This window comes from Anser cygnoides, chromosome 1 (assembly GCF_040182565.1).
Source record: "Anser cygnoides isolate HZ-2024a breed goose chromosome 1, Taihu_goose_T2T_genome, whole genome shotgun sequence".
Lineage (NCBI taxonomy): Eukaryota > Metazoa > Chordata > Aves > Anseriformes > Anatidae > Anser > Anser cygnoides.
The window spans coordinates 72,876,961-72,898,460 of NC_089873.1; the positions used below are offsets into that span (position 1 = coordinate 72,876,961).

At 37.4% G+C, this 21,500-nt stretch overlaps 1 protein-coding gene across 1 annotated transcript in view; it reads right to left on the reverse strand.

Moving 5' to 3' along the window:
- LOC106029438 (tetratricopeptide repeat protein 38) overlaps positions 1-21,500 on the reverse strand; it is a gene marked incomplete at its 5' end in the record, with an annotated part of 22,099 nt that continues 599 nt past the window's right edge. The window contains 13 exons of the mRNA XM_048055959.1: positions 1-1,952; positions 2,760-2,833; positions 3,128-3,287; positions 6,782-6,947; positions 8,487-8,568; positions 9,436-9,474; positions 10,602-10,661; positions 13,740-13,859; positions 14,981-15,056; positions 17,319-17,492; positions 19,462-19,633; positions 19,994-20,075; positions 20,695-20,772. Of these exons, the coding sequence (XP_047911916.1) occupies positions 1,859-1,952; positions 2,760-2,833; positions 3,128-3,287; positions 6,782-6,947; positions 8,487-8,568; positions 9,436-9,474; positions 10,602-10,661; positions 13,740-13,859; positions 14,981-15,056; positions 17,319-17,492; positions 19,462-19,633; positions 19,994-20,075; positions 20,695-20,772 (1,377 nt within the window). The remainder of the gene's footprint in view (positions 1,953-2,759; positions 2,834-3,127; positions 3,288-6,781; positions 6,948-8,486; positions 8,569-9,435; positions 9,475-10,601; positions 10,662-13,739; positions 13,860-14,980; positions 15,057-17,318; positions 17,493-19,461; positions 19,634-19,993; positions 20,076-20,694; positions 20,773-21,500) is intronic.

Here is a 21,500-nt window from a genome sequence, read left to right on the forward strand (position 1 = left end):
TGAGGACATCTTTGAATTTATTAATGTAAAGCAGACAGAATTCTAAATCACATTATATCAGGAGTACTAAAAATATCACTCTTAGATTTATGTAGCAATGCATCACTTACACTACACACTTCATAAACAGCCAGCAGATTTCTCAGACTTTTGTTGCATAGTAAGATTTATTACATCCCTTGAGTAAAAATTTATCTGTCTAAAGTCATTGCTTGACATGCCGTGATTAAAAATTAACAGTAAAAAAAAATGCACTAACTTTATCACTGAGTGAGCCAATCACAGCCATGGCTGGACAGATAAGGTAGTGACATACCTGAAGAGCAGTGAACTATGACTGTCCACAGGATTCAAAAGGCTGCAAGCAAGGACCGAAATACCTTATATGGTTTCACAAATTATCATTTTTTTAAAACTAAGCTATTTTTTCCTCAAGTGATGGTTGGGGGAAGAAGGCAGGCAGCAAGGCACTTGCATATCTTAAGCCTCTATTATGTAGGAACTCCAGGGCAAACGTAGGGCCAGCTATGCAAGTGCTTTAGGTCAGAAGGATTGTGTGTGAAAAGGGGCTACTGTGGGACATGTGGAAGAGCCCAAGCTGGATAGGAAGGAGGAGCAGACATGTCCTGGAGTGCTTGTAGATACCAAAGCCAGAGCTTGGAAAATTAAAGGGTGTGGCATTTCTACTCAGGAACAAGAACAGAAGGCATTAGATTTGGTTTGAAAAACTATCTTCTCTCCATTAGGGATTTCTGGATTACTGTTGCAAGACAAGCTTTTAACTCTGCTACACTGCAGGAATTGAGAGGCACAAGAAATTCATGGAGCTTTATGTCTCCTATCATGACTTATTTGCAGCACCAAAGCTCATCACATCACTTGCGCCAGGACAAAGCTTTGTGACAGTTCCCATTAGCTCTCTTTCTGGGGGAGTTCCTTTGCAGTCTTCACCCGCACTGAGATGCCCCAGTGTTCCTGTAAAGCTCATGAACATTGGCTTTAAACCTTACATTGCTAAACAAAGTGTCCCATGCTGTTGAGACGACAGTAAGGCCTGAGTTATCAGAAACTAAGCACAAAGATTCCAGCCCAAATTACCATTCAGAGACAGCACTGTTTTAGCTGAAATCCAGGCTTTTTCATTTTTTCCTGAAAGATTTAAAGGTGCCAAGCAATCACCCACATCAAAATAGTCCTAACCAGCAGTCAGCCATTGTTCCTCTTGTCTGGCTCTTTCACATTTTAATTTCAAGAAGTTCTGGGATTCTATCTTGAAATCTAACATTTTGTAAGAGACAGTTTAAAAAAAAGCACCTGGAAAAAGATCCTGAGTGCAGACAGATCTGTAATGCCAGGGTAACTCATGCCTTAATGGACTGGAAGCTTGATATGGAACTCCATTTATGCCTGTATTGGCTCTGGCCCTACACTTGCCCATCTGCGATGCTGAGAAGGTCTCTTTGAATTACCTGAAATGTTTACTCACTATTTAACATATTAATGAAGTAATAAACCAGGCCAATGAATGACTGAAATCCAGGCACTGTTTCTGTACTGAATATTATCAGGGTCGAGGAAACTTTCAAGGAAATATACCAGAAAAGTAGTGCCTCAGGATGCTACAGATAGCTGTGTATTATCAGCAGGTATTCTTATTTCCTTGTAGAATCATCCAAGATATAACATGAAATGCAACAGCTTTATATCTTTTAAGGAAATTGTCATCAGATCTCTAGCTCCTAGGGTGCTCTTACTCACTGTGATTCTCTAGCATGGGCTACAGCATAGCACTCTTCCACTCCCTGCACCCAGACTTTGATTGCTAAGCACATTGCTATCTCAAGCACAGAGGACAGATTTAAGCCATTGAATGAACTGCTGCTGCCTTCCTCATAAGTCGCTCTGTCATTGGTGAATTTGGTCTCATCACGTCGCGTTCCCTCAGGAGGCATCTGAGAAAGGAGAATAGGTAGCAGATAAATGGGATGAAGGTCATGAGTACAACATCATTTTTTCCTGTAAGATCATCTGCAGTGTCCTTATAAGAGATAGAAAAGAATACCTAAAGACCTGCTCTTGAGGTGCAGATTTCCTTTATTGGAAACATTTAGCCTTGGCAGTAAGTTTAGGCAGAACAGCGTGCTTCTTAGCACTGACAAGAGACTGAAAATGAGCACTCAGGGTGCACAAAAGAATTATTTTGATTTAATATTTATGTTTCAAAGAAACTTCAGGAGGGGAACAGGCAAGGCTTTACACCGTCCTGAGGATCCATTCTTTTAAGTGCACAGGCAGGCCCAGTTGATGACTTTCAACAGAACTCCATACAGGTCAATGAGCAACATCTGTGATTTCTGCCCAGCAAGACACATATAATTTGTACTGAGGCAAGCTCACATCAGGCTCTGTTAATCACATTTCCCAGTAAAACTGATGTTATTATTAGGATGGACTTGACTTTCAGCAGTTTGCTGAAGTTTAGGAGTCCATTAAGTACACAGACCAGCAGGCAAGAGGCCACTGTTTAAGACAGAAACCCTCTGAAAATCAACTGCCCTTAAAAAAATATAGATAAATCATCCAGACTGTAAGAATGCACATTTGGAACCGAAAGCAATTGCACTTTTTATCTTGATAAATGTAGCAACATTTAACTATGAATGCTTGTGTGTAATTACAGCACTAATTGAGTATACTTGCTACTACTCTTGATTTTTGAAAACTATTATTTCCATAAAAAAATCAGGAAAAATACTCACTTAGCAAGGTTTTGTTTGGCTTTTGATTTACAATTTAAAGCAGCATGAATCAATAACTGGTTGAAAACATCTCTCTGAAAACAGAAAAGAAGTTAGCAAAATACAAATTAATAAGTAATTTAGACTTACATGAACATCATTACAATGGTTACAATGTCTTGTTTACCAAAAGCCCCCGAGGAAAACATTTTCTCGTTGACATGTTTGAATAGCTAACACTGTTAGTAAGTGTTTGTAAACAGGATTCAGTCACAAGCACAATTTTTCATTTTATAAGAATGAAGTGTTATTAGTAATGTAAGCATCAAAGGGAGGCTACTGGAAGAGGATTAAGTTGCATCAAAACATGTTTTATTGACCTCCTTTACCTGAGCATTACTGCCTCCTAGTTGGATTAGCTGGTAACGGATTGGATACAGCAGGTCTACTGCTTTGTCACAATTTCCTTTTTCAAACTCCATAAAAGCCTGGCACAGTGGTAACCCCAAACTAGGAGCCAGGGAAAGTTCATGGTCTTCACAAGGTGCTCTGTAGAATGAGAAAGTGGTGAACTTGCATAAATCAAATGATAAACATGCATATTTCAGTGCAAGTCTGTCACTGCCTGCAGACAGAATTATTCTTTTTACCCTGCAAAGCCTGATATTTCAGGTACAGTACTTGGATAATATTTTTTTTGTGTGGTTATGTTACCTTCACCTCTGTTACTCATTAACCAGTTTTCATTCCTCTGCACATATTTGCAAGTCACAAGCCCAATGCCTCCTGCCTTTGCAATAAATAGTTTGGGTTAAGAAAAAGGCAGAACATTCTACGCTAGTTTCTCTTCTGATCTTCTCACCAGAACATCCTATTGCTAGTTCTTTGACTGTCCTTGTCATTGCCAAAACTGGCAATCAGTCTCTTGCAGAGAGCTCCAAATATAAATCTTTCAAAACAACTTGCCACGCATCACAGTGCCTCACCATCGCTGTAATATACACTGCATTCCCAGTGACAGCTCTCAAAGTCTGCTCTCTTATTTTAACCACAATAGACTGTTTTTAGATGCAAAAACAGCAAGGGATTTTAGATAGCACTTGTTTTTCTTTTTTTTTTTTCTTTTAAATGCTTGTAACCTAACCCATCTAAGAGTGAAAGAGACATAAAGCATGACAATAAGCCTGCAGAAGTATACATTTTAGTAGACATCCTTCCCAATATTAAAAAATGTAAAAATATAAGTAGCCAAATTGTAGCCGTTTGGTCTATAGGCAATATCTGCAATGGGACAATGTGGAATTGTTTTTCCACTGCTACAGAAGGAGCTGACAGTTATCACACCTTGACACTTGGAGGCAGTGCCATTTAGGTGCCAAAAGCTTGGTTGGGAGTACCAGAAGGTGAAGAGAGCTTTTTGACCCCAGCAATACAAATTCATTTCTGAGAATACAGAGCACAGGTCAATGCTATGAATTCCATTGGTTGCTTAGAATAGATTTTTCTCTAAATTTTCAAATTAAGTCTTTAACATTGAGGAACCAGCCTAGTAACTTTAGTCACTGGTTTCTGTTTAAAGTGCTTGCAATGACAGCTGAAAGCCACACTATTGCCTTAAACTTACCAAGCCAAAAATCTGATGATACAAAACGTACACATTGCTGTAAACAGAAAGCTATGCAACACCAAAGTAAATGCCCCATTGCTACAATTAACTCCTTAGGTAAATAAATAAATAAATAAATAAAGTGTGTATCTGTATGCTTTCTCTATAAACAATCAAAATGTCTTTAAAGATCTACTTTTCAAAGCACTAAGCTTTGCCCTAAATATTCTCTTCGAGTCACTATTATAAATCTCCCTTATTGTCCTCTAGGTCAATGCTGATTTTTATGTATACAGTGTTGCCCTATGTGTTTATCATTCCTTAAAATGCATCTTCCTCTGGAAAGTTAAAAGTGTATAACAGATCTGTATTTTAAAGAAGTGGTCTGAGATAGCTGAAAATGATGAAACAATCCTTCATTTAAACGATTCTTCCAGCTCTCAGAGAAAATGCACAGACATCAAAGACTGGTTTTTACTTCCTCTTGCAATTGATCTGAAGTATTGATTCATGAAGAACAATATATGCCCCTGCATTAACTAACATTTCTATCCACGAAAATAAACATGGGATACCAACCACCAGAGAGCGCCATGGAATTCTTTTTTTTTTTTTTAAAAAAAGGTAATTCTTGTCAACTTTAAAGCCCCAAATGAATTTTGTCTGCGTCAGTTTTATGACTGCTTTTTAAACAAATAAATAAATAAATAAGCCACAAGTAAAACACATCTTAGATATCATTTATATGCATGAATACAATATATTCATGATGCACAAATTAATCCACTAATCCAAACCATTAAAATAATTTCTTCATCTCACAGTCAGTTTTCTGAAATGACAAAATTAAGCTTCATAATGCTTCAAATTATAGCGAAAAATGTGCAGCTCTATTACTACAAAAGGCTGAATACAGGCAAAGAGAAACGCTAGGTGGAGAGATAAGTAGTGTGTATTCATTACAGCTTTCCTGAAGTGGTGTGTGTAGTTTTACACACTTTACATATACTTACATATCAATATAATTATATGAAAGATATTCACTGTCTCCTACTTCAGTCAAATCAGACACGCTTAGGCTTGATTTGACAGATTCTTGTTTTCATAACTACTCTTAAAAATTACATTTATTTTTGGTTAAGAGGTATTATAGTCAGAAACAAATAGTGAGAATTTCAGATTCTTCTTCCTCCTTCTTTTCTAAGGGAAGGGAAGCAATAGATGCTGAAGCAGGGGAAAAACAAGTTATATGGGGGAAGAATATAGAACTGAATGAAATTTTTAACTGGCAATTTAACTGGCAATGGTTGCCATACCAGCAATCATGGGCTTGGAGCAGGGTAAGCTGAAATTCCTAAGATGTTATAGCCAGAAAGCAGGAGTGGAAAGGTGGTAGTGTAACTCAAGGAAGTGAAGCCGGGCAAACAGGGATGTTATTTGACTGCAATTTGTGACTTTACCAGCCTACCAAGCCCATAGGTCAGGTTTGTGTTCTCAGACACAATCTCTCCAGATATCAGCAGCTTTCTATTCACTTTCAGTTGTTCAGCATTCATAAATTGAAAACCATTACTTGCACTTATGTGAGAGATTTCATTAAGAGTAACTAGATATAAATTTGTATTGGGTTAAGTATTAATCTTTTTTCTCCCCCATGTTTGCCGCAGAATCTAATCAGGTGGTCTATTGTTTACAACTTTGTAAATTACTATATTTTGTACTTAAAACTATACCATTTAAACCAGTAAGTTGTTTTTAGGATCTATCACCTGCGTTTACATAATCTATAGATCAACCCCTTCAAAAGAATTACAATCATTTACAGTTATTCAATACACAAGAGAACATAAAGAAAAAACATTGTTTAGTTGGAATACTTCGATATTCAAATTTTGCACATAATTCAAAGCAAAATACTCTCTAGAACTGCTTTAGCAATATTTAAAAATTGCTTTCCTACAGAGATACTTCACAATGCACCAAATAGTAGCTATTAGAATATTGCTACCAACTAACAGTCCATGATTAAAGAACTTTTTAAAGCAGAGCAGAAGTAACAACCACAGAGAGCTAACATATATTGTGCAATGTCCTCATTACTATACGGGTGAAATACTTTACTTATTGTATGTAACATAGCTTAGTATGAACTCATCAAAAGAAAATACAAAGCAAATGTGCTTAGTGCTCATGACTTCAAATGTAAGCGATTCTTGCTTAACAAAACAGAAGCCCCTCTAGACAGTACTCATAAAAATAATTATAGGGATCTTCTAATTGTACATCAGCTGATAGTGGGACAACCAGACTTGTCCCACTAACACTCTAAGGCAGAGAAGAGTATGTTGTAACACTTCTGTGAGCCACAGGCATTACCACCCTAAAGTTCAGAGGACAAAATACTTTTGCAGTATAACATTTTAATTCATTTACTTACTTGGCAAGTTCTTGAAGAGTTGTTAAAAGCTCATTAGTAGTTTTGTGGTCTTTGGCTCCAAGGGAGGACATCAAGATGTGTACATCGTTAAACAGAAGAATGTGATCTTTGGTGTGTTTCTTTGTAATCTTGAGAACATTGTCCCACCTGTCTCCAAGCTTTATACCTATGAGTAAAAGATTTTTTTTTCAATAAAAATACCACATGCGAAAGCATCACTTTGTAATCAGCATCACACAGCACAGATAGCACTGCTACTAAACTCAGGAAAACAGACCCTGGTGTGGCAAAATTATATTATAGAGTAATGCTTAGTTACAGTCTGTCGTATCTGGGCAAAGGATTTATTGACTGTCAGTAATTTATTGCCAGTATTCTAGACTGCATTAAACAAGGTTCTGGCTTTAATACAAGATTGCTTGTGTCTTCTGGGAGATGATGTTCATAGTGAATTGCCTGTAGCAATCAAATTATACAGAGAGATAAGATGGATTCCATAAACAAACCCAATGCACCATTAGTGTTTCAGTAAAACATTATGAAACCCTGCACCCTCCAACACCATCCTTCAGGAACTCCAGTGTGCAAATTACAGCTTTAAAAAGTTGAGAAGAAATGACACAGAGTTATGCGAGTACCCAAAGCCAGAGGCTAATAGATGTGTACTAGCTATATCAATCAATATCAGAATATAAAGTATTTCATTTGAAATTTACTTAAAGGAAGCTCTATAGCGTTTTAGAGACTAATGTACTCAATTATTCAGCCTCAGATCTCCAGGGACAATATAAGTTAAATTTTCCAGAAAAGAAATATGTGACCTCTGCTAGCTTGAGCTGAATGAAATACTGTGCTGGCATGGGAAAAAAAATATCTTGGAAAGAAAAAAGGTTATGCACATGATGTAGATTAACACTGGTAGGCAGCCAAGCACCACCCGGCAGCTGGCTCTCTTGCCTTCCCCTCAGTGGGATGGGGAGAAGAACAGAAAGGCAGAAGTGAGAAAACTTGTGGGATGAGAAAGACAGGTTAATAGGTAAAACAAACGCTGTGCACACAAGCAAAGCAAAATAAGGAATTAATTCACTACTTCTAATCAGCAGACAGATGTTTACCCATTTCAAGGAAAGCTAGGCCTTGTTATGTTTAACAGTTAACTGGGAAGACAAACACCGTAACTCCAAATGTCCCCTCTTCCTTCTTCTTTCCCAAGCTTTTATTGCTTAGCATAGTGCCTTAGGATATGGGATATTCTTTTGGTCGATTAGGGTCAGCTGTCCTGGCTATGCTCCCTCCCAAATTCTTGTGCAACCCCAAGCCTACTTGCTGGCAGAGCAACATGAGAAACGGAAAAGGCCTTCATGCTGTGTAAGCACTGTTCAGTAATAGATCAAATATCTGTGAGCTATCAACACTGCTTTGATCACAGATCCAAAATATAGGACCATATGAGTTACTATAAAGAAAATTAACTCTATCCCAATTAAAGCAGAACAGCAAAATATTATAAATTTCGCATTGAGGCTTTTCTCAAGAAAAGAATTTTAAGATTTCTTCTGTAACACTGACCAAGCTTGCTCTGTAAGTATCTTTAAAAACTTCTCCAACATGCCAGGATGTGTATTGTGGGGTGAGGGTAGGGAGGGGAAGTCAAAAAGAAAACTGTTCCTCTTGCAGATTAAGAAAGAACAGTTGGATATCCTACCTTCCAGACGAAGTCTGTACAGCATTGAACAGTTATCTACTATATCCAGCATGCTTCCACTTGACAGGCACTGAGGAGCAATCTGTAATCACAGGTATTCATAAACTGCCCAACTGATGTGCTAGCAGGAACTTACTCAGATAATCAAACTTATATTCAAAGTACAGAATTAATTTTATCTTTTTATTCATCCAAAAATACCTGTCTGACAATAGCCCTAGTTGCATCTTTTCTGAATGTGGTAATTTGCAGTGACAAACACACAAATTGCTTCATTTGTGCTGTTTTACATGTTATGGAGTTAAACTCAGTAAGCACGGAAGGTCATCAAGGTGTTTTTTTTTTGTTTGTTTGCTTCCAGTATAGTGCCATAAATAGTACTTCATTTTGCCAGATTTAGTAGACCGGAATCTGCACAGCAGCTTTCTTAATGACATTATTTTTACAAACCTTACAAAGATGTTATCCTACCAAATTTGATACCACTTATTTACTAAGATTGTTTTGAAATTTATGCAGTAAAGAACCATAACATATTAAGTAGAAATAAAAAGACATGTTTTTGTTGACTTAGTAGCTAACATGCAAAAATCACTTCTTTATAAAGGTAACTTGACTATACAAGAAAATCATTTCACATCCTTTTAAAAAGTTTTTTTTTCAGGGGCATTTAGACCTACACATCATGAATAAGAGATGTGGACACCTGGAAAACAGTACCAACAGTGCCATTACAGCTCCTCCAAGCAAAAGTGTAAGAAAGGCTTGAACTGTACAATATTTGAGTATTTGGGGCATTTCACTAGTCGACAAACAGCCTTCCAAACAACAGATATAAATAATATATATGTATGGCAATTGCAATAGGTTTCAACTTCATGCAGAAGGAATAAAGTATGTATTGTGGTCTTAAGCATGTTCTCCAGTAAAGATTAAGTCCCCTACTCACATGATTGTCATAAATTGTCAAAGCAGCCTCATATTCCCCCTATAAAAGCAAACAAGGACCGTATGATTAACATTCCAGGTAGAGAAAACAAGAGTGATGGGTAGTAACCAAACATATAAATACAATAGGTGCCATATTACTTCACTGCCTCATGACTTGTTTAAAAGAAAAAAAAAAAGTCAATGAATTCCTTGAGGCCTGAAAAGAAAGAACAGAGCCTAAGATAAACTAGGCTTTACTAGGTAAAATAACCAGTATGCTTAGGTTTCATTTGATAATGAGAACTAATCCTGCTGTAGGTTACACATGAGGGAGAAAGACAAGGTGTTACCTCTTTCTAATCTTCCTTTCAGGTTTCTTTGCAAAAATTACTGCATCATAAAGTTATGCAAAGAGGTAGGAATAAAACTGATGTTAAGCAGGCTATACAAAAGCTGTATAATAGTGTTAATAGTGCTGAACATAAGCAAGTTATCTTGTTTTCTGACCAACGTATGGCACTTTTTCCATGACGTCACATTTGTCTCCCGAATGAATTGAGACCCACAAGTACAAAGAATTATCAAGTCCAAGGAAATTCTGCATTGCAGCCTGATAGGTTGGGTAAGTTGCAAATTAAAGGGTTTCAATAAATTTGATCTCTCTATAAGAACAAGAATTAGTAACATTAATAATGAATAACATTAAATATTAGTAACATTGACTAATAACATAAGCCACCAAATTTAGAGCTGTCATACTGCCTCTTTTCTAGAGTCAGCAAATTTTGAGGTCAACAATTTAGTACTGAATTTGAAGAGAATTTTATTTTTAGACAAAGTTTTTGTCTAAAAATTAGAGATCCAGGTTCATCTTTCTATAAAATAATTGTGCCAAATGTAATTAGTGACATTATTTTATCTTTGAACATGTAATAATCTCGCAGCAATTTTTCAACATTCCAACGAAGATACTAGATCTTTGTTCAATGTAATTACAAAAAAAATTATTCTCAAAATAATTGTACTAACGAACTATCTTGTAAAAATGTCATTGTGCCATTTTACAAAAAAAACAACCCTCTAAACAGCTGAAAAAAAATTATAAATGCTAGGACTGCCTTTTAAATAGTATTAGATCAATTATCTACCTGGACCATAAAACATCTGTATGAAAATGTCTCATACCTTTTCAATGAAGTATAAAGCCCAGTGCCAGTAATTATGACAAGCAAGTATATCACTGTTCTGGAAAAAATAAAATAAAATAAAAATGTTATATACAAAATAACTTTAAATTTAAATGTATCTTGACAGATTTCTGTTTTCTTCTTCATCAAAAGTCAGTACATCAAGTGAGAGAAGAGACAAGAATTTTAAATCAGCTTGCCTACTTTAAATTTCTCAGTATGCATATGCTTCTTGAAATTCAAGGTGACATCTCAAAACCAAAGTTTTTCCCAAGTCATTTTCCAGAGGAGAATTGCACTTGGATGTCTCAGAAGAATTCACATCTTTCTCTTAGGAAAAAAGCATCTATAACAAGAGTAAGATTTGTCTAATCTAAAATTTAAGTGTCTTATTTAAAGTAACATGGCTAGGTAGTAGAGAGAGATACCCACCTTAGGAGGGCCATTCAGCCCACCCATCTAGATACCCATTTCAGACAGAGTAATCACTCCTTAAACTTATGTCCTACTACTGACTATGGAAGATACACTAGATACCAAACACACAGGCATACCAAACACATTAGATAACTAAATATCATAACTGAATATCATAAATATTCTCTGAACTGTACCAACTTTGCGCTCTACTTCTCAACTGGTACCAGAATTTTAAATATTCTTTCATAGCCTACACTTCAAAACAATGTAATTGCAGTTCACTTTTGTGAGTGCACTGAGAACAGACAGACAGGAATATAATTCCATAATCCTTTGGTGAAAATTAAGATACCAGAAAAGTTGTTCTCTCTATTCCAATTCTCTCTCAACGCTATAGTTAAATTTAATCTTCTCACAGGTGGAAAAATCTTCATTGTAATGATGAAACCTGCTTCACTTTCAGGAAGTACAAAGGTTCCCAGTGAACTTTCTGGTGCTAAGATAAATCCTCTAGTAATCTTTACTTGTTTAATATTATATTACAAAACCAATATGAGCAACTAAAGTAGTTAAGTGGTTGGCATAAACCTGATAATATCATGTTTACTACCATACCACCATACCAAATGCCATATAAACAAGAACATGGGATTACCTCACTGAATAAAACAAAACCTTTCTTCTACTGCTGATTTTGAGTTCTGAATGAGATTAAATTGCTAAGGCAGAAGTGGGCTTGCAGACTGCTAAAATAAATAAAAGCAGACTATGAGAACTCTTTGCTCTGGAGAAAAACCTTTCCCATTTAATAACCAACAGTACTGGCACAGAGGCCTCCTCTGGTAACATAATTTGCCCCTTTTGATTTTGTGCTGAAACATCCAAAAAAAAAAGGCATCTTCTTTATTGTGTGGAGAGGAACGATAAAAAATAAACTACCATGTAAAGAAAACCTTACAAATTCTTCATGACTCTTACTGGAAAGAAAGATGAATTAAAAAGAAAAGAAATTATGAATTAAAAAGAAAGAAAGATGAATTAAAAGCACCAAAAGTAGTGATGATATAGATATAGTGATAATATAGATATAGATAATATAGAGATAAAAGATCCTGGTCATTAAAAGAAGTACTAATTGTCAATTCACCAGGCCAAACATAAGCCCTTAGAAAGCCCTGCTTTTTTTTCTACGATTACATTTTAACTGGGTTCACGATGAAAAGATGGGTTCATGAAGGCTAAGATGAAAAATATTGCATAAAAGAAGTGATTATATACATTATCATTATGACAATGTCAGTCAATAAGTCTTAACTGTACTGGAGTGGGCATGAGGGTATTCTAGACAATTCCACTTACTGATCTGGCACTTTGTTTTATTTGGATAAAGGGTAGAAATCTCAGAGGCATGGAACTATTTTAAGAAACAGAGTTCAAACAGGTTCAAAAAGTCAGGGACTGATTTCAGAAATGGTTGTTGGTAGTTTTAAAGGTATCACCCAAACTGTCAGTCCCATGTATCACTGTTTCATTAACTAATATGTCAAATGACAGAATGCTTTCTAAGACATCAAAGATATGAACCTGAAGAGAAGGTTGACTTCATATCCAAGCTTGACATCTCAATGATTTAACTTAAAAAAAAAAAAAAAAGCAAAACCATCCTTCTAGCCTCGCTGTCCAGCACTGTTCTTTGGGTGACATGGAACAGTGAGCTGAGATGACTCTAAAACAAACTCTTGGGGGTTCTGTCAACTTCAAACTCCACAACCTTATGCTCTGAATATTATTATCTGCTCTTCACTTAATCATTAGGAAACGACATGCTGTTCAACACAAATAAAAATTAAGCTCCACTTACAGCAAAGGACTACATGACAACTGTTCAATATACCACTGAGAGATACTCAAATAAGTTGGATGTATGAGTAACTTGAGTAGACTAGAAAAGAGACAAAAGCATAATTTATCTTTTCTTTACAGCTGACCTAGCATCCTTCCCTATCTAGAAGTAAACAAAAACAAACAAACAAAAAATAATCAAAAAACTCATTAAATACATGAGCTTTTTGAAATGTTGCTTTGCCTGTGTTATCTCACAGCTGGTTCCCCTGCGGAAGTTTACCTAGATTCCTCAACTGACGCATGTTGTTCAGTCTCAGTCTAAGCAAAAAGTTTATGAAAATAACGCTGGTCATTTTACTTCTATAAACATGCGAGTATAAATAAATCAGTTTTCATATCTAATATTTCATCTTCCAGCAACGGCCACGACTTTATGAGATATAAAATATCTAGCCAGTTCCATCTGCTTAGGAAAAAGAAACTATGGCATGTGTGTGTACAAACTACATACTTGTTGAAAAGCAGTATTTTTTTCAATATTTCTAGCTAAAATAAGTCAGTGTGAGAGGACAGACTTTTTGTGAAACATGGCCAACCAATGTGTTTGGCATTTGTGTAATCTCAGCAGTCCTAGTTATGATGGCTTAAAGTGGTGCAAAGTATGTGTCGTTCATAATATACAATTTTTTTATGCTTCAAAATTGGCACAGATAACAGCACCACAAGTGATTTTTCTCGTAATCTGGGAAATTTACATTGCTTGTAACATGTATGGGGACAGGAATAAACTAGATGAAGAAACACAGAACTTGACTGGAGGAGATAAAGAAGACCTAGGAGTTTTTTTCAGAGATGCTATGAGAAAGTTTACCTTCCAGTTGGCTTCCGTCTCCTTCATAAATGCTAACCCTTTCTTCACCTCTGCTTTCATTTCATTTATGTGAGCTATAGTATGAACAGACCAGGCATCTGTCTGATCTATAGCCAAAGCCTGTGAGTGAAAAAGGGAAAATGTGATGAACCTTACAAACTTGCAAATAAACATATTTATTATTGCTGATATAGAAGCAAGCGACTCGTATTTATTAGCTGCACGTTAAGTACATCCCTGCACTTTTCCTACTAACCATAGCTTGGAAGACTGATTTGGACAGAAAGGAAGAAAATGTTTATTGGCTGACTTCACTTCCTGACTTCTACTGCACAGAGATGAACATGCAGAACAGCTTCAGAATGCAGGCTTTAATGAAGATTATCAAATGATGTTTTATTTAAAAGGCATATATCAATATGAGCCATAAAAGAATTGCATACACAGGCATAATATAGACCATAGCATAGGTAACCATTCTTGCAGGTAATCATTCCTTCTTTAAGAACATGTCCAGCTCTGACTATTGAGCAATTTACTCTTTCTCACTCCATTTTCCAGTAAGTTTTAGCCATTTTGTAAGGTTAGTCTTTCTTGTCATTTTCAGCCACTTGATGTAACAGAACCTTGGCAAAAACACCCATTAAAGATGAATTGTATCTGAGACTCCTGGAGGACAGGGATAATCCTGAGGACTGCAGAAAATCAGGTATAACTACTGTCTTCATAAAAAGGGAACACACCAAGTAATTTTGATCCCCAGGAACATTGTAGGCTTAATTGCTCAATAATCCATGAATATGCATCTGGAAAAAAAATGGAGGAGGAACCCAAACAGGGTGGATTGTCAAGAGCAAACTACATCAAGCCAATCTAACATTCTTTAATAGGAGTAAACAGACAATTATACATGGGGGAAACAGAAAATGGGATATACATGGATTTTAGACAGCTGTTTTGATACCATCTCACATGGCACGGTTATAAGGAAATGAAGGAAATACAGTTAAGATGAAATTGCCATGGTATGGCATAGATATAGGAATCTTTCTAAGGAATATTAATCAACAGTTCCTTGTGAAATTGTGAGAATTTCCATGCTAAACTTTATCTCTTTGCTACTTCTCTTAACAACTGGGATGACGAAGTCAGTTTATAGTATCTGCACAAAACATCACCCAGAGATAAGGAGCATGACTAAGAATTCTAAAACGTTTTACCATCAATAACAGGCCGTTTACCTCAAGGGCAAGCTTCTCAGCACGATCAAAAAGGTTTGTTTCCATGAGTCCAAAAGAATAGTAGCCCTTAACGTAGCTAAGCAAAAGAGAAACGAATAATGCTTCATCCAGTTAGAACTAGATTTAAGATAGGATTGAAAAACATACCAGAACATACATTTAACTCAAAACAGTCCTTACAATGCACTTTATATTGAACCATGCAAAGAGCTCAGATCCCATCTATTTTAAATGTGTCTCTTTAACAAAAGACCAACTCTTCTTCGTGCCCAACATGTATACTAAAAACGTGTAATCTATTTATTGTGTTAGCCAGAGCATCACATGGAACTGAGAACACTGCATTTTTGATTCTGAATTGTAGAGTATGTAGACAATATTTAGACTCAATGTCTACTTTTCTGTAGGTAGTCTAAACCACCATTAGCATTTTTCAAATTCAACACATTCTGAAGCAAACTGAGTTTTACCAACAGGGGAAAAAAAAAGCACCCACAAGTGACTTAAGATTTACAGTTAGAAACGGTGAGTGGGAATGTGTCAAAACACTTTCTGGTTTGTATAAAGTGGCTATTCTGGCTCTCCCAATCCAACAGGCTGGAGATGGAAAAAACTCACTGCCAGGCTGCTGCTGCTGGTGGTAAGCCACACTCCTAATTGTAGGATTCAAAGGGTTCAAGCTTGCAGAATACAGAACAATAAGCTAGCTCTCATAGGAAATGAGAGACCAACAGACACCAGCATGGAAATCAGGAACAAAATGCACATCACCAGTGTTTTGAGAGCTGACATTTACATCTTTGGATAAACTGGAATTTAGAGTTGCAGAGAAGAATCTGATCTCTGTAACATTCATAAAAATGCAAAATTAGATGGTCAGAAGCAAGAAAATACTGCCACCAAAATTATCTGAATATCTCAAAGGCAACGCATATGACTGTAGTCTTCTGCACTTTCTCCAGTGCCGACGGAACTATAGGTAAGTGCCTTTAAGTGAAGTGGCTCTTTAAAACTGGTTAACATCATTCTAATGTCACAAGGCATCCCCATTAAGCAATAAAAGCCCAATGTAAAGGAAAATTAGGGAAGTTATATGCTTCTGTGCATGTACACGATGCGGTCATTTTAAGAAATATTTAACTGCTATTGTATTTGCAGATTTGTAGATTGCAAAACACCACAGGATACATCTCTGTTTCTCAAAGTATCTGCTGGAGTTTTGGTTTTAAACTCAGGAGGCAGAAAAAATCTACTAAAACATGTGGGGTACATTGCACCTGATTTATTTCATGGTTTGAGAGGAATAAAGGTTGATTTTTTTTTTTGGCCAAGGTATCAATTCATACGAAACTCTACATGCCTGTCAGATTGAGGACATGGGATACCTGCCGGATTTCTATACTTCAAGAAATGTTTAATATATGGGTACTTCCTGTTGCTTTACATTTAAGTGGACAACAAGTGCACTTCTGTAACACTGTGTCCAGAAAAAAATACAAAAATGCAGTCAAAACTGCTAAGGAGTCTTACTTCCCCAACAAATGACATCAGCATACTGTAGTTAAGAGAAACAAAGTATTTTGTTTTTTTCTAAATTGAGATAACACTGCTGGAAAAATGAGACATTTTGTGGGGTGCCTTAGATTCATTATTATGTTAACATTCAGTCTATATTCTTTACAGAGCTTGTAGAAGAGAAAAAGAGAAAAGATTGTACTGGATATCAAGATACAGAGCATGGGTCTACATAAATATTCACAGAATATTTAGAAAATTATGTTTGACTATGGAGGGTCTATTCTATTTCTAAATGTTAAATGTATGTGCTGATGTATAATTTGATGCAGATTTTTACATAAAGTTAGCAGCTTTCAAGTAATTTAACAGGTCTTAAAAATAATTAAAAAAATTATCCCCAAGTAATTGTTTTTATCAATTAACTGCTTGTCAGTAGATTCAGATTACCCCGAATTAACCTTGGGAAACCAAAACTTTCAGGACTTAACTAACTAAATAAAATAAATAAGAAATAAAACAAACAAACAAAAACTATCCTATGTGGTACATGATGTGCCACATTTGCTAGCAAAAATTACTAACTGACCTAAAGCTCACTTCTAAAACAAACAAACCAAAAAATCACTAACAGTATCAGCAGGGATACAGGAGAGATGTTCCAGGTGTCTATAATTCACTTGACTTCACTTACAAGCCTGTGATCTTTTCTACGTCTTTGTTCAACAGAGCCTATCCTTCAGATGTGTTTGAAGTTAAAAAGACAAAGCATGTATACATTACACCAGATAAAGACCTATTTTTAAAACGAAGCATGACCTACCTGCTTAGAGGAACATCAGGTGTCCAGAAAGGAAAAACCCGTGCAACAGAGTCTCGCATTTGTATATGATATCCCAGGTAGAAATAAGTGTCCTGGGAAAATTTGAGGGCTAGCAAGTCCGTCGGATGGCTCTGCAGAATCTGTTCCCATAGATCACAAGCTTTGGGGAGCTGGCTAGAAATATAGAAATATTGTGAACGCTGAAAGAAGGCACACAAACCCGACTCTACGGTTAGTTCTAAACTCATGCTATTCTGAAAAAGAGAAAATTCAACATCAAAAGACTTTTTTTTTTTCTTGAAGGAATTTAAGGATGTTTCTTCTGTAAGAAACAATGACATTATCTTCACTGAGTACTTTCTGGGAAATAATATAAAATAAATATTCTTGTGTTAAAAAAACAAGCTGTAAACTGCACAGAAAAAAACAGAAGCTCAACCATAAATCTAAAGATTTTCCTATGGTGTTGAACAGAGTCCTGCTGTTATCTGCTTGAGGGTAGGAAGGCTCTGTAGAGTGATCTGGGTAGGCCAAATCAATGTGCTGAGCCCAACTGTATGACATGCAACAAAGCTAAATGCCAGGTGCTGCACTTGGGTTGTAACAACCCCATGCAGTGGGATAGGCTTGGGGAAGAGTGGCTGGAAAGTTGTTCATCAGGAAAGGAACTAGGGGTGCTGGTTGACAGCTGGCTAAACATGAGCCAGCAATGTGCCCAGGTGGCCAACAAGGCCAATGGCAACTTGGCTTCCATCAGGAATAGCGTGGCCAGAAACACTAGAGGAGTAATTGTCCCTTTGTACTTGGCACTGGTGACACCACACCTTGAGTACTGTTTTCAGGTTTGGACCCGCCCACTTCAAGAAGTATACTGAGTTGATGGAGTGTGTGCAGAGGAGAACGAAGCTGCTGAAGGGATGAGAACAGATTTATGAGCAGTGACTGAGGGAACTGGGGCTATTTAGTCTGGAGAAAAGAAGGAGGAGGGGAGGAGTCTTGGCTCTCTACAATTACCTGAAAGGAGGCTGCAGCAAGGAGGAAGTTGGTCTCTTTTCTCAGGTAACAAGCGATAGAACTCAACAAAATCGTCTCAAGTTGTGCAATGTGCAACAAATTTGTGCAAATGGTCTCAAGATGTTTAGTTTGGATACTAGGAAGAATTTATTCACACAGAGGGTGGTCAACCATTGGAACAGCTTGCCTAGGGAAGTGCTGGAGTCCCCATCCCCGGAGGTATTTAAGAAACCTGTGGATGTCTCACTAAAGGACCTGGCTTAGTGATGGGACTTGGCAGGTCAGGCTGACGGTCGGACTTGATGATTTTGAACATCTTTTCCAACCTAAATGATTCTATGACTCAATAATTAATCTAGCTTCACATGCACACAGATATCTTCCCTCTCCTCTAGTGGGAATTGATCCCATAGTAACGGCTTCGGTAGCTTCCTCTTTACCTTTGCTACAAAATACATGAGGTAAACCCATGTTCACCTGTTTGTTTGACGAATAATGCAAGTGAATGATTAGCCAATACTTTCTACAGTGCAAATAAATTCATCATATTCAATGGAACAGTAAGTCTTTACAGCACTTCTGACACTGCCATATCCCATTTTTCAGAGGAAATCTTTTTTGACATAGGAAGACAACAGAGAGGAGAAGAAAGGTCTGTTATAGACTTTGCTTCTGTGGGTCCAAGTCTGTATTATATTATACTGGACATCAGAGTACTTAAATATTAAGTATCTTAGTTCTAAACCATTTACTCCACTGACAGATCTAAGACAGATTTAAAACAAGGAGTGCTTCATGCTTTAAGAGAGGCCATACAGCACTTTTCCTCCTACGGTTCTGATGGCAAACTAGTCATGGTGATACAGGTTGGGGAGATAAATTTCAGCACAGCCACCAACATTGCACATTGATCCTTCGCTAGTTGTCTAGCTAGACAGCTAGGCAACACCACTCCCCAGCATCACCTCTACCTGTGGTAGCTAAAACTCTTCCCAGTCCTTTACATGTGAGGAAAGCGACAACAGAAGAGCAAGCGGGACACGTGCTAAGGCGGTACACAGCAACAGCAAGGAGATTCTGAATGACAAAACCAGCTCCTGTCCCCTTCCCCATAGGTCTAGACACTTACCCATGGGCAAACATGTCCAGCGCTGATACGTGAAGCTTCTCCCGCTCACTCAGAGGCTGGGATTTTGACAGTGTCATCATTGTTCTCATTGCACTGTCCAGCTCTTTGTTGAGCCGCACTGAACTTCCAGTACCAATCAACTCCAAACCATTAGCGATGACATGTCCCATTGCTAGAGAAACCAGCCCATTACAACTTGAGCCATACAGAACTGTAGGAAACTCATCTCTACATAAGCATTAACACAGTTTTGTTTTGTTTTAAAATGGGACTGATCTGTAGTGACAAGGGACAGAAAGGCTTATAAGCCTGAAGTTTTCTAGGCCTTTCATGATAAGCATTTAAGAAGACTTCAAATGAAAAGAAAAACACAAAACCAAACACATCATCCCAGCCTGCTCTTGACTATAAAGAATCTTTACAGAGTTCTGCAACCCACTGCTTCCCACTTGCCTAAATGAAGCACGGTTAACACAAAGAGGCAAGGAATTATGCAACACTTTCCATACTAACCATTAAAGATTATACTTACTAAAATTTGGATCTGCTGCTTTTAGCTTGGAGAGACATCCCTCAATACCCCCGAGACCCTCATCATTGGCCCAGGTTGCATACTGTAAAAGAGAGAGACTGTGTCAAGGAATCCCCAATGACATTGGGCATCTTCTCCTTCTCCCAGCCACGTGAAAGTCAGAAGCAAGACAAATGATAGCAGAGAACCTTTACATTCAAATACAATTAGCTCAGTTAGAAAACACAGAAGCTGCTTTCTTTAAGGTAGCCTGGCCACCAGCAGAACTAACAGCCTTTGTTCTCTGTGCAGCTTATGTCAAGTGTTTGATTCTCCAGGGTCCAGTGGGATGAGCACACTACCCTCCCACAGCTACAGTGTTTGGCATCACTCTCTGCTATGAGGGTTTTCTGCTGACTGCTAATGGCTGAATTCAGCCCGATTTGAAGAACACGTGTGAGAACATAACATTTCTGAGACCACAGCTTACCTGTCAGACTTGACAGCCAGTAGCTAACCAACACACATGCTACTGGAAAGAACCAATGCAGATACATGAACACAAACACACACACACTGTGATTGCCTAATCATGCCTTCCTCAAGAAACAAAACTCAGTACAGCTTCTGTCTAATCTTTCAGCTGTTAAGGAATGTAAAAATCAGCTACACCAAAGACTGTTTTATGCACAAGTCCCTTCAGACCCCATTTTTCGTCATACCTGGGTGAGCACTGCATCAAAGAGTTTACAGGCTTCATTGCTAGCAGTGGACAGGCCAAGTCCAGCATCCTGCCAGGCCTGCACAACAAACAGATGAGAAATGAAGGATTTCACACACTGAGATGACAGACTTTAAAAAGTGGTGATGTTCTGATGTTTTTCAACTGTTTATTTTTTTTTTCAAAACAGGAAAAAGCTGTGAGAACAATGTTAGCAGATGCAGACACTTTTTGTGCACCTGTACATACATCTCAATTTGTTGGGTTAGCAGTGGGGATAAAGAACCAAAAATTATACAGCCTTTCAAATTCTACAATTTATACCTTACAAGGTGAGGACTACACTTAACTCCCTGCAGACAAACTTGGGCTGGTTCCTCTGCTGAAGATACACCTTGTATGAAACAGTGACACGGGAAAGGAAGACCCCAGGTTTCTATATACAAAAGCAATACTGCCTTTTCCCAAACAGGATGGCCACACAACCACCACATTTGTCACCTCACTACCTTAGGGGCTTCCCTTCCCAACTTACTCACCTAACTAATACTGTAGTTGTCAAAACTTTTAGAGAGCCTCGCAAAGACATCTTTTCCAACAGTACTCAAACGCTTTCTTTTCTCACTGATTGGTTTAAAGGCTCACATCCCAACACTTCTAGTACTTGAGTGTCCACCTTACAAGCCTGGGAGACTACGAATCTGTGACTGAATGAAACCCAGGAGAGCCGAGTAGGTACAAGGTAGACGAAGAGCTTGTAAAGCAGCCATCACCTTCCTTTTTCACACATGCTGGCTCTGCTGTTTC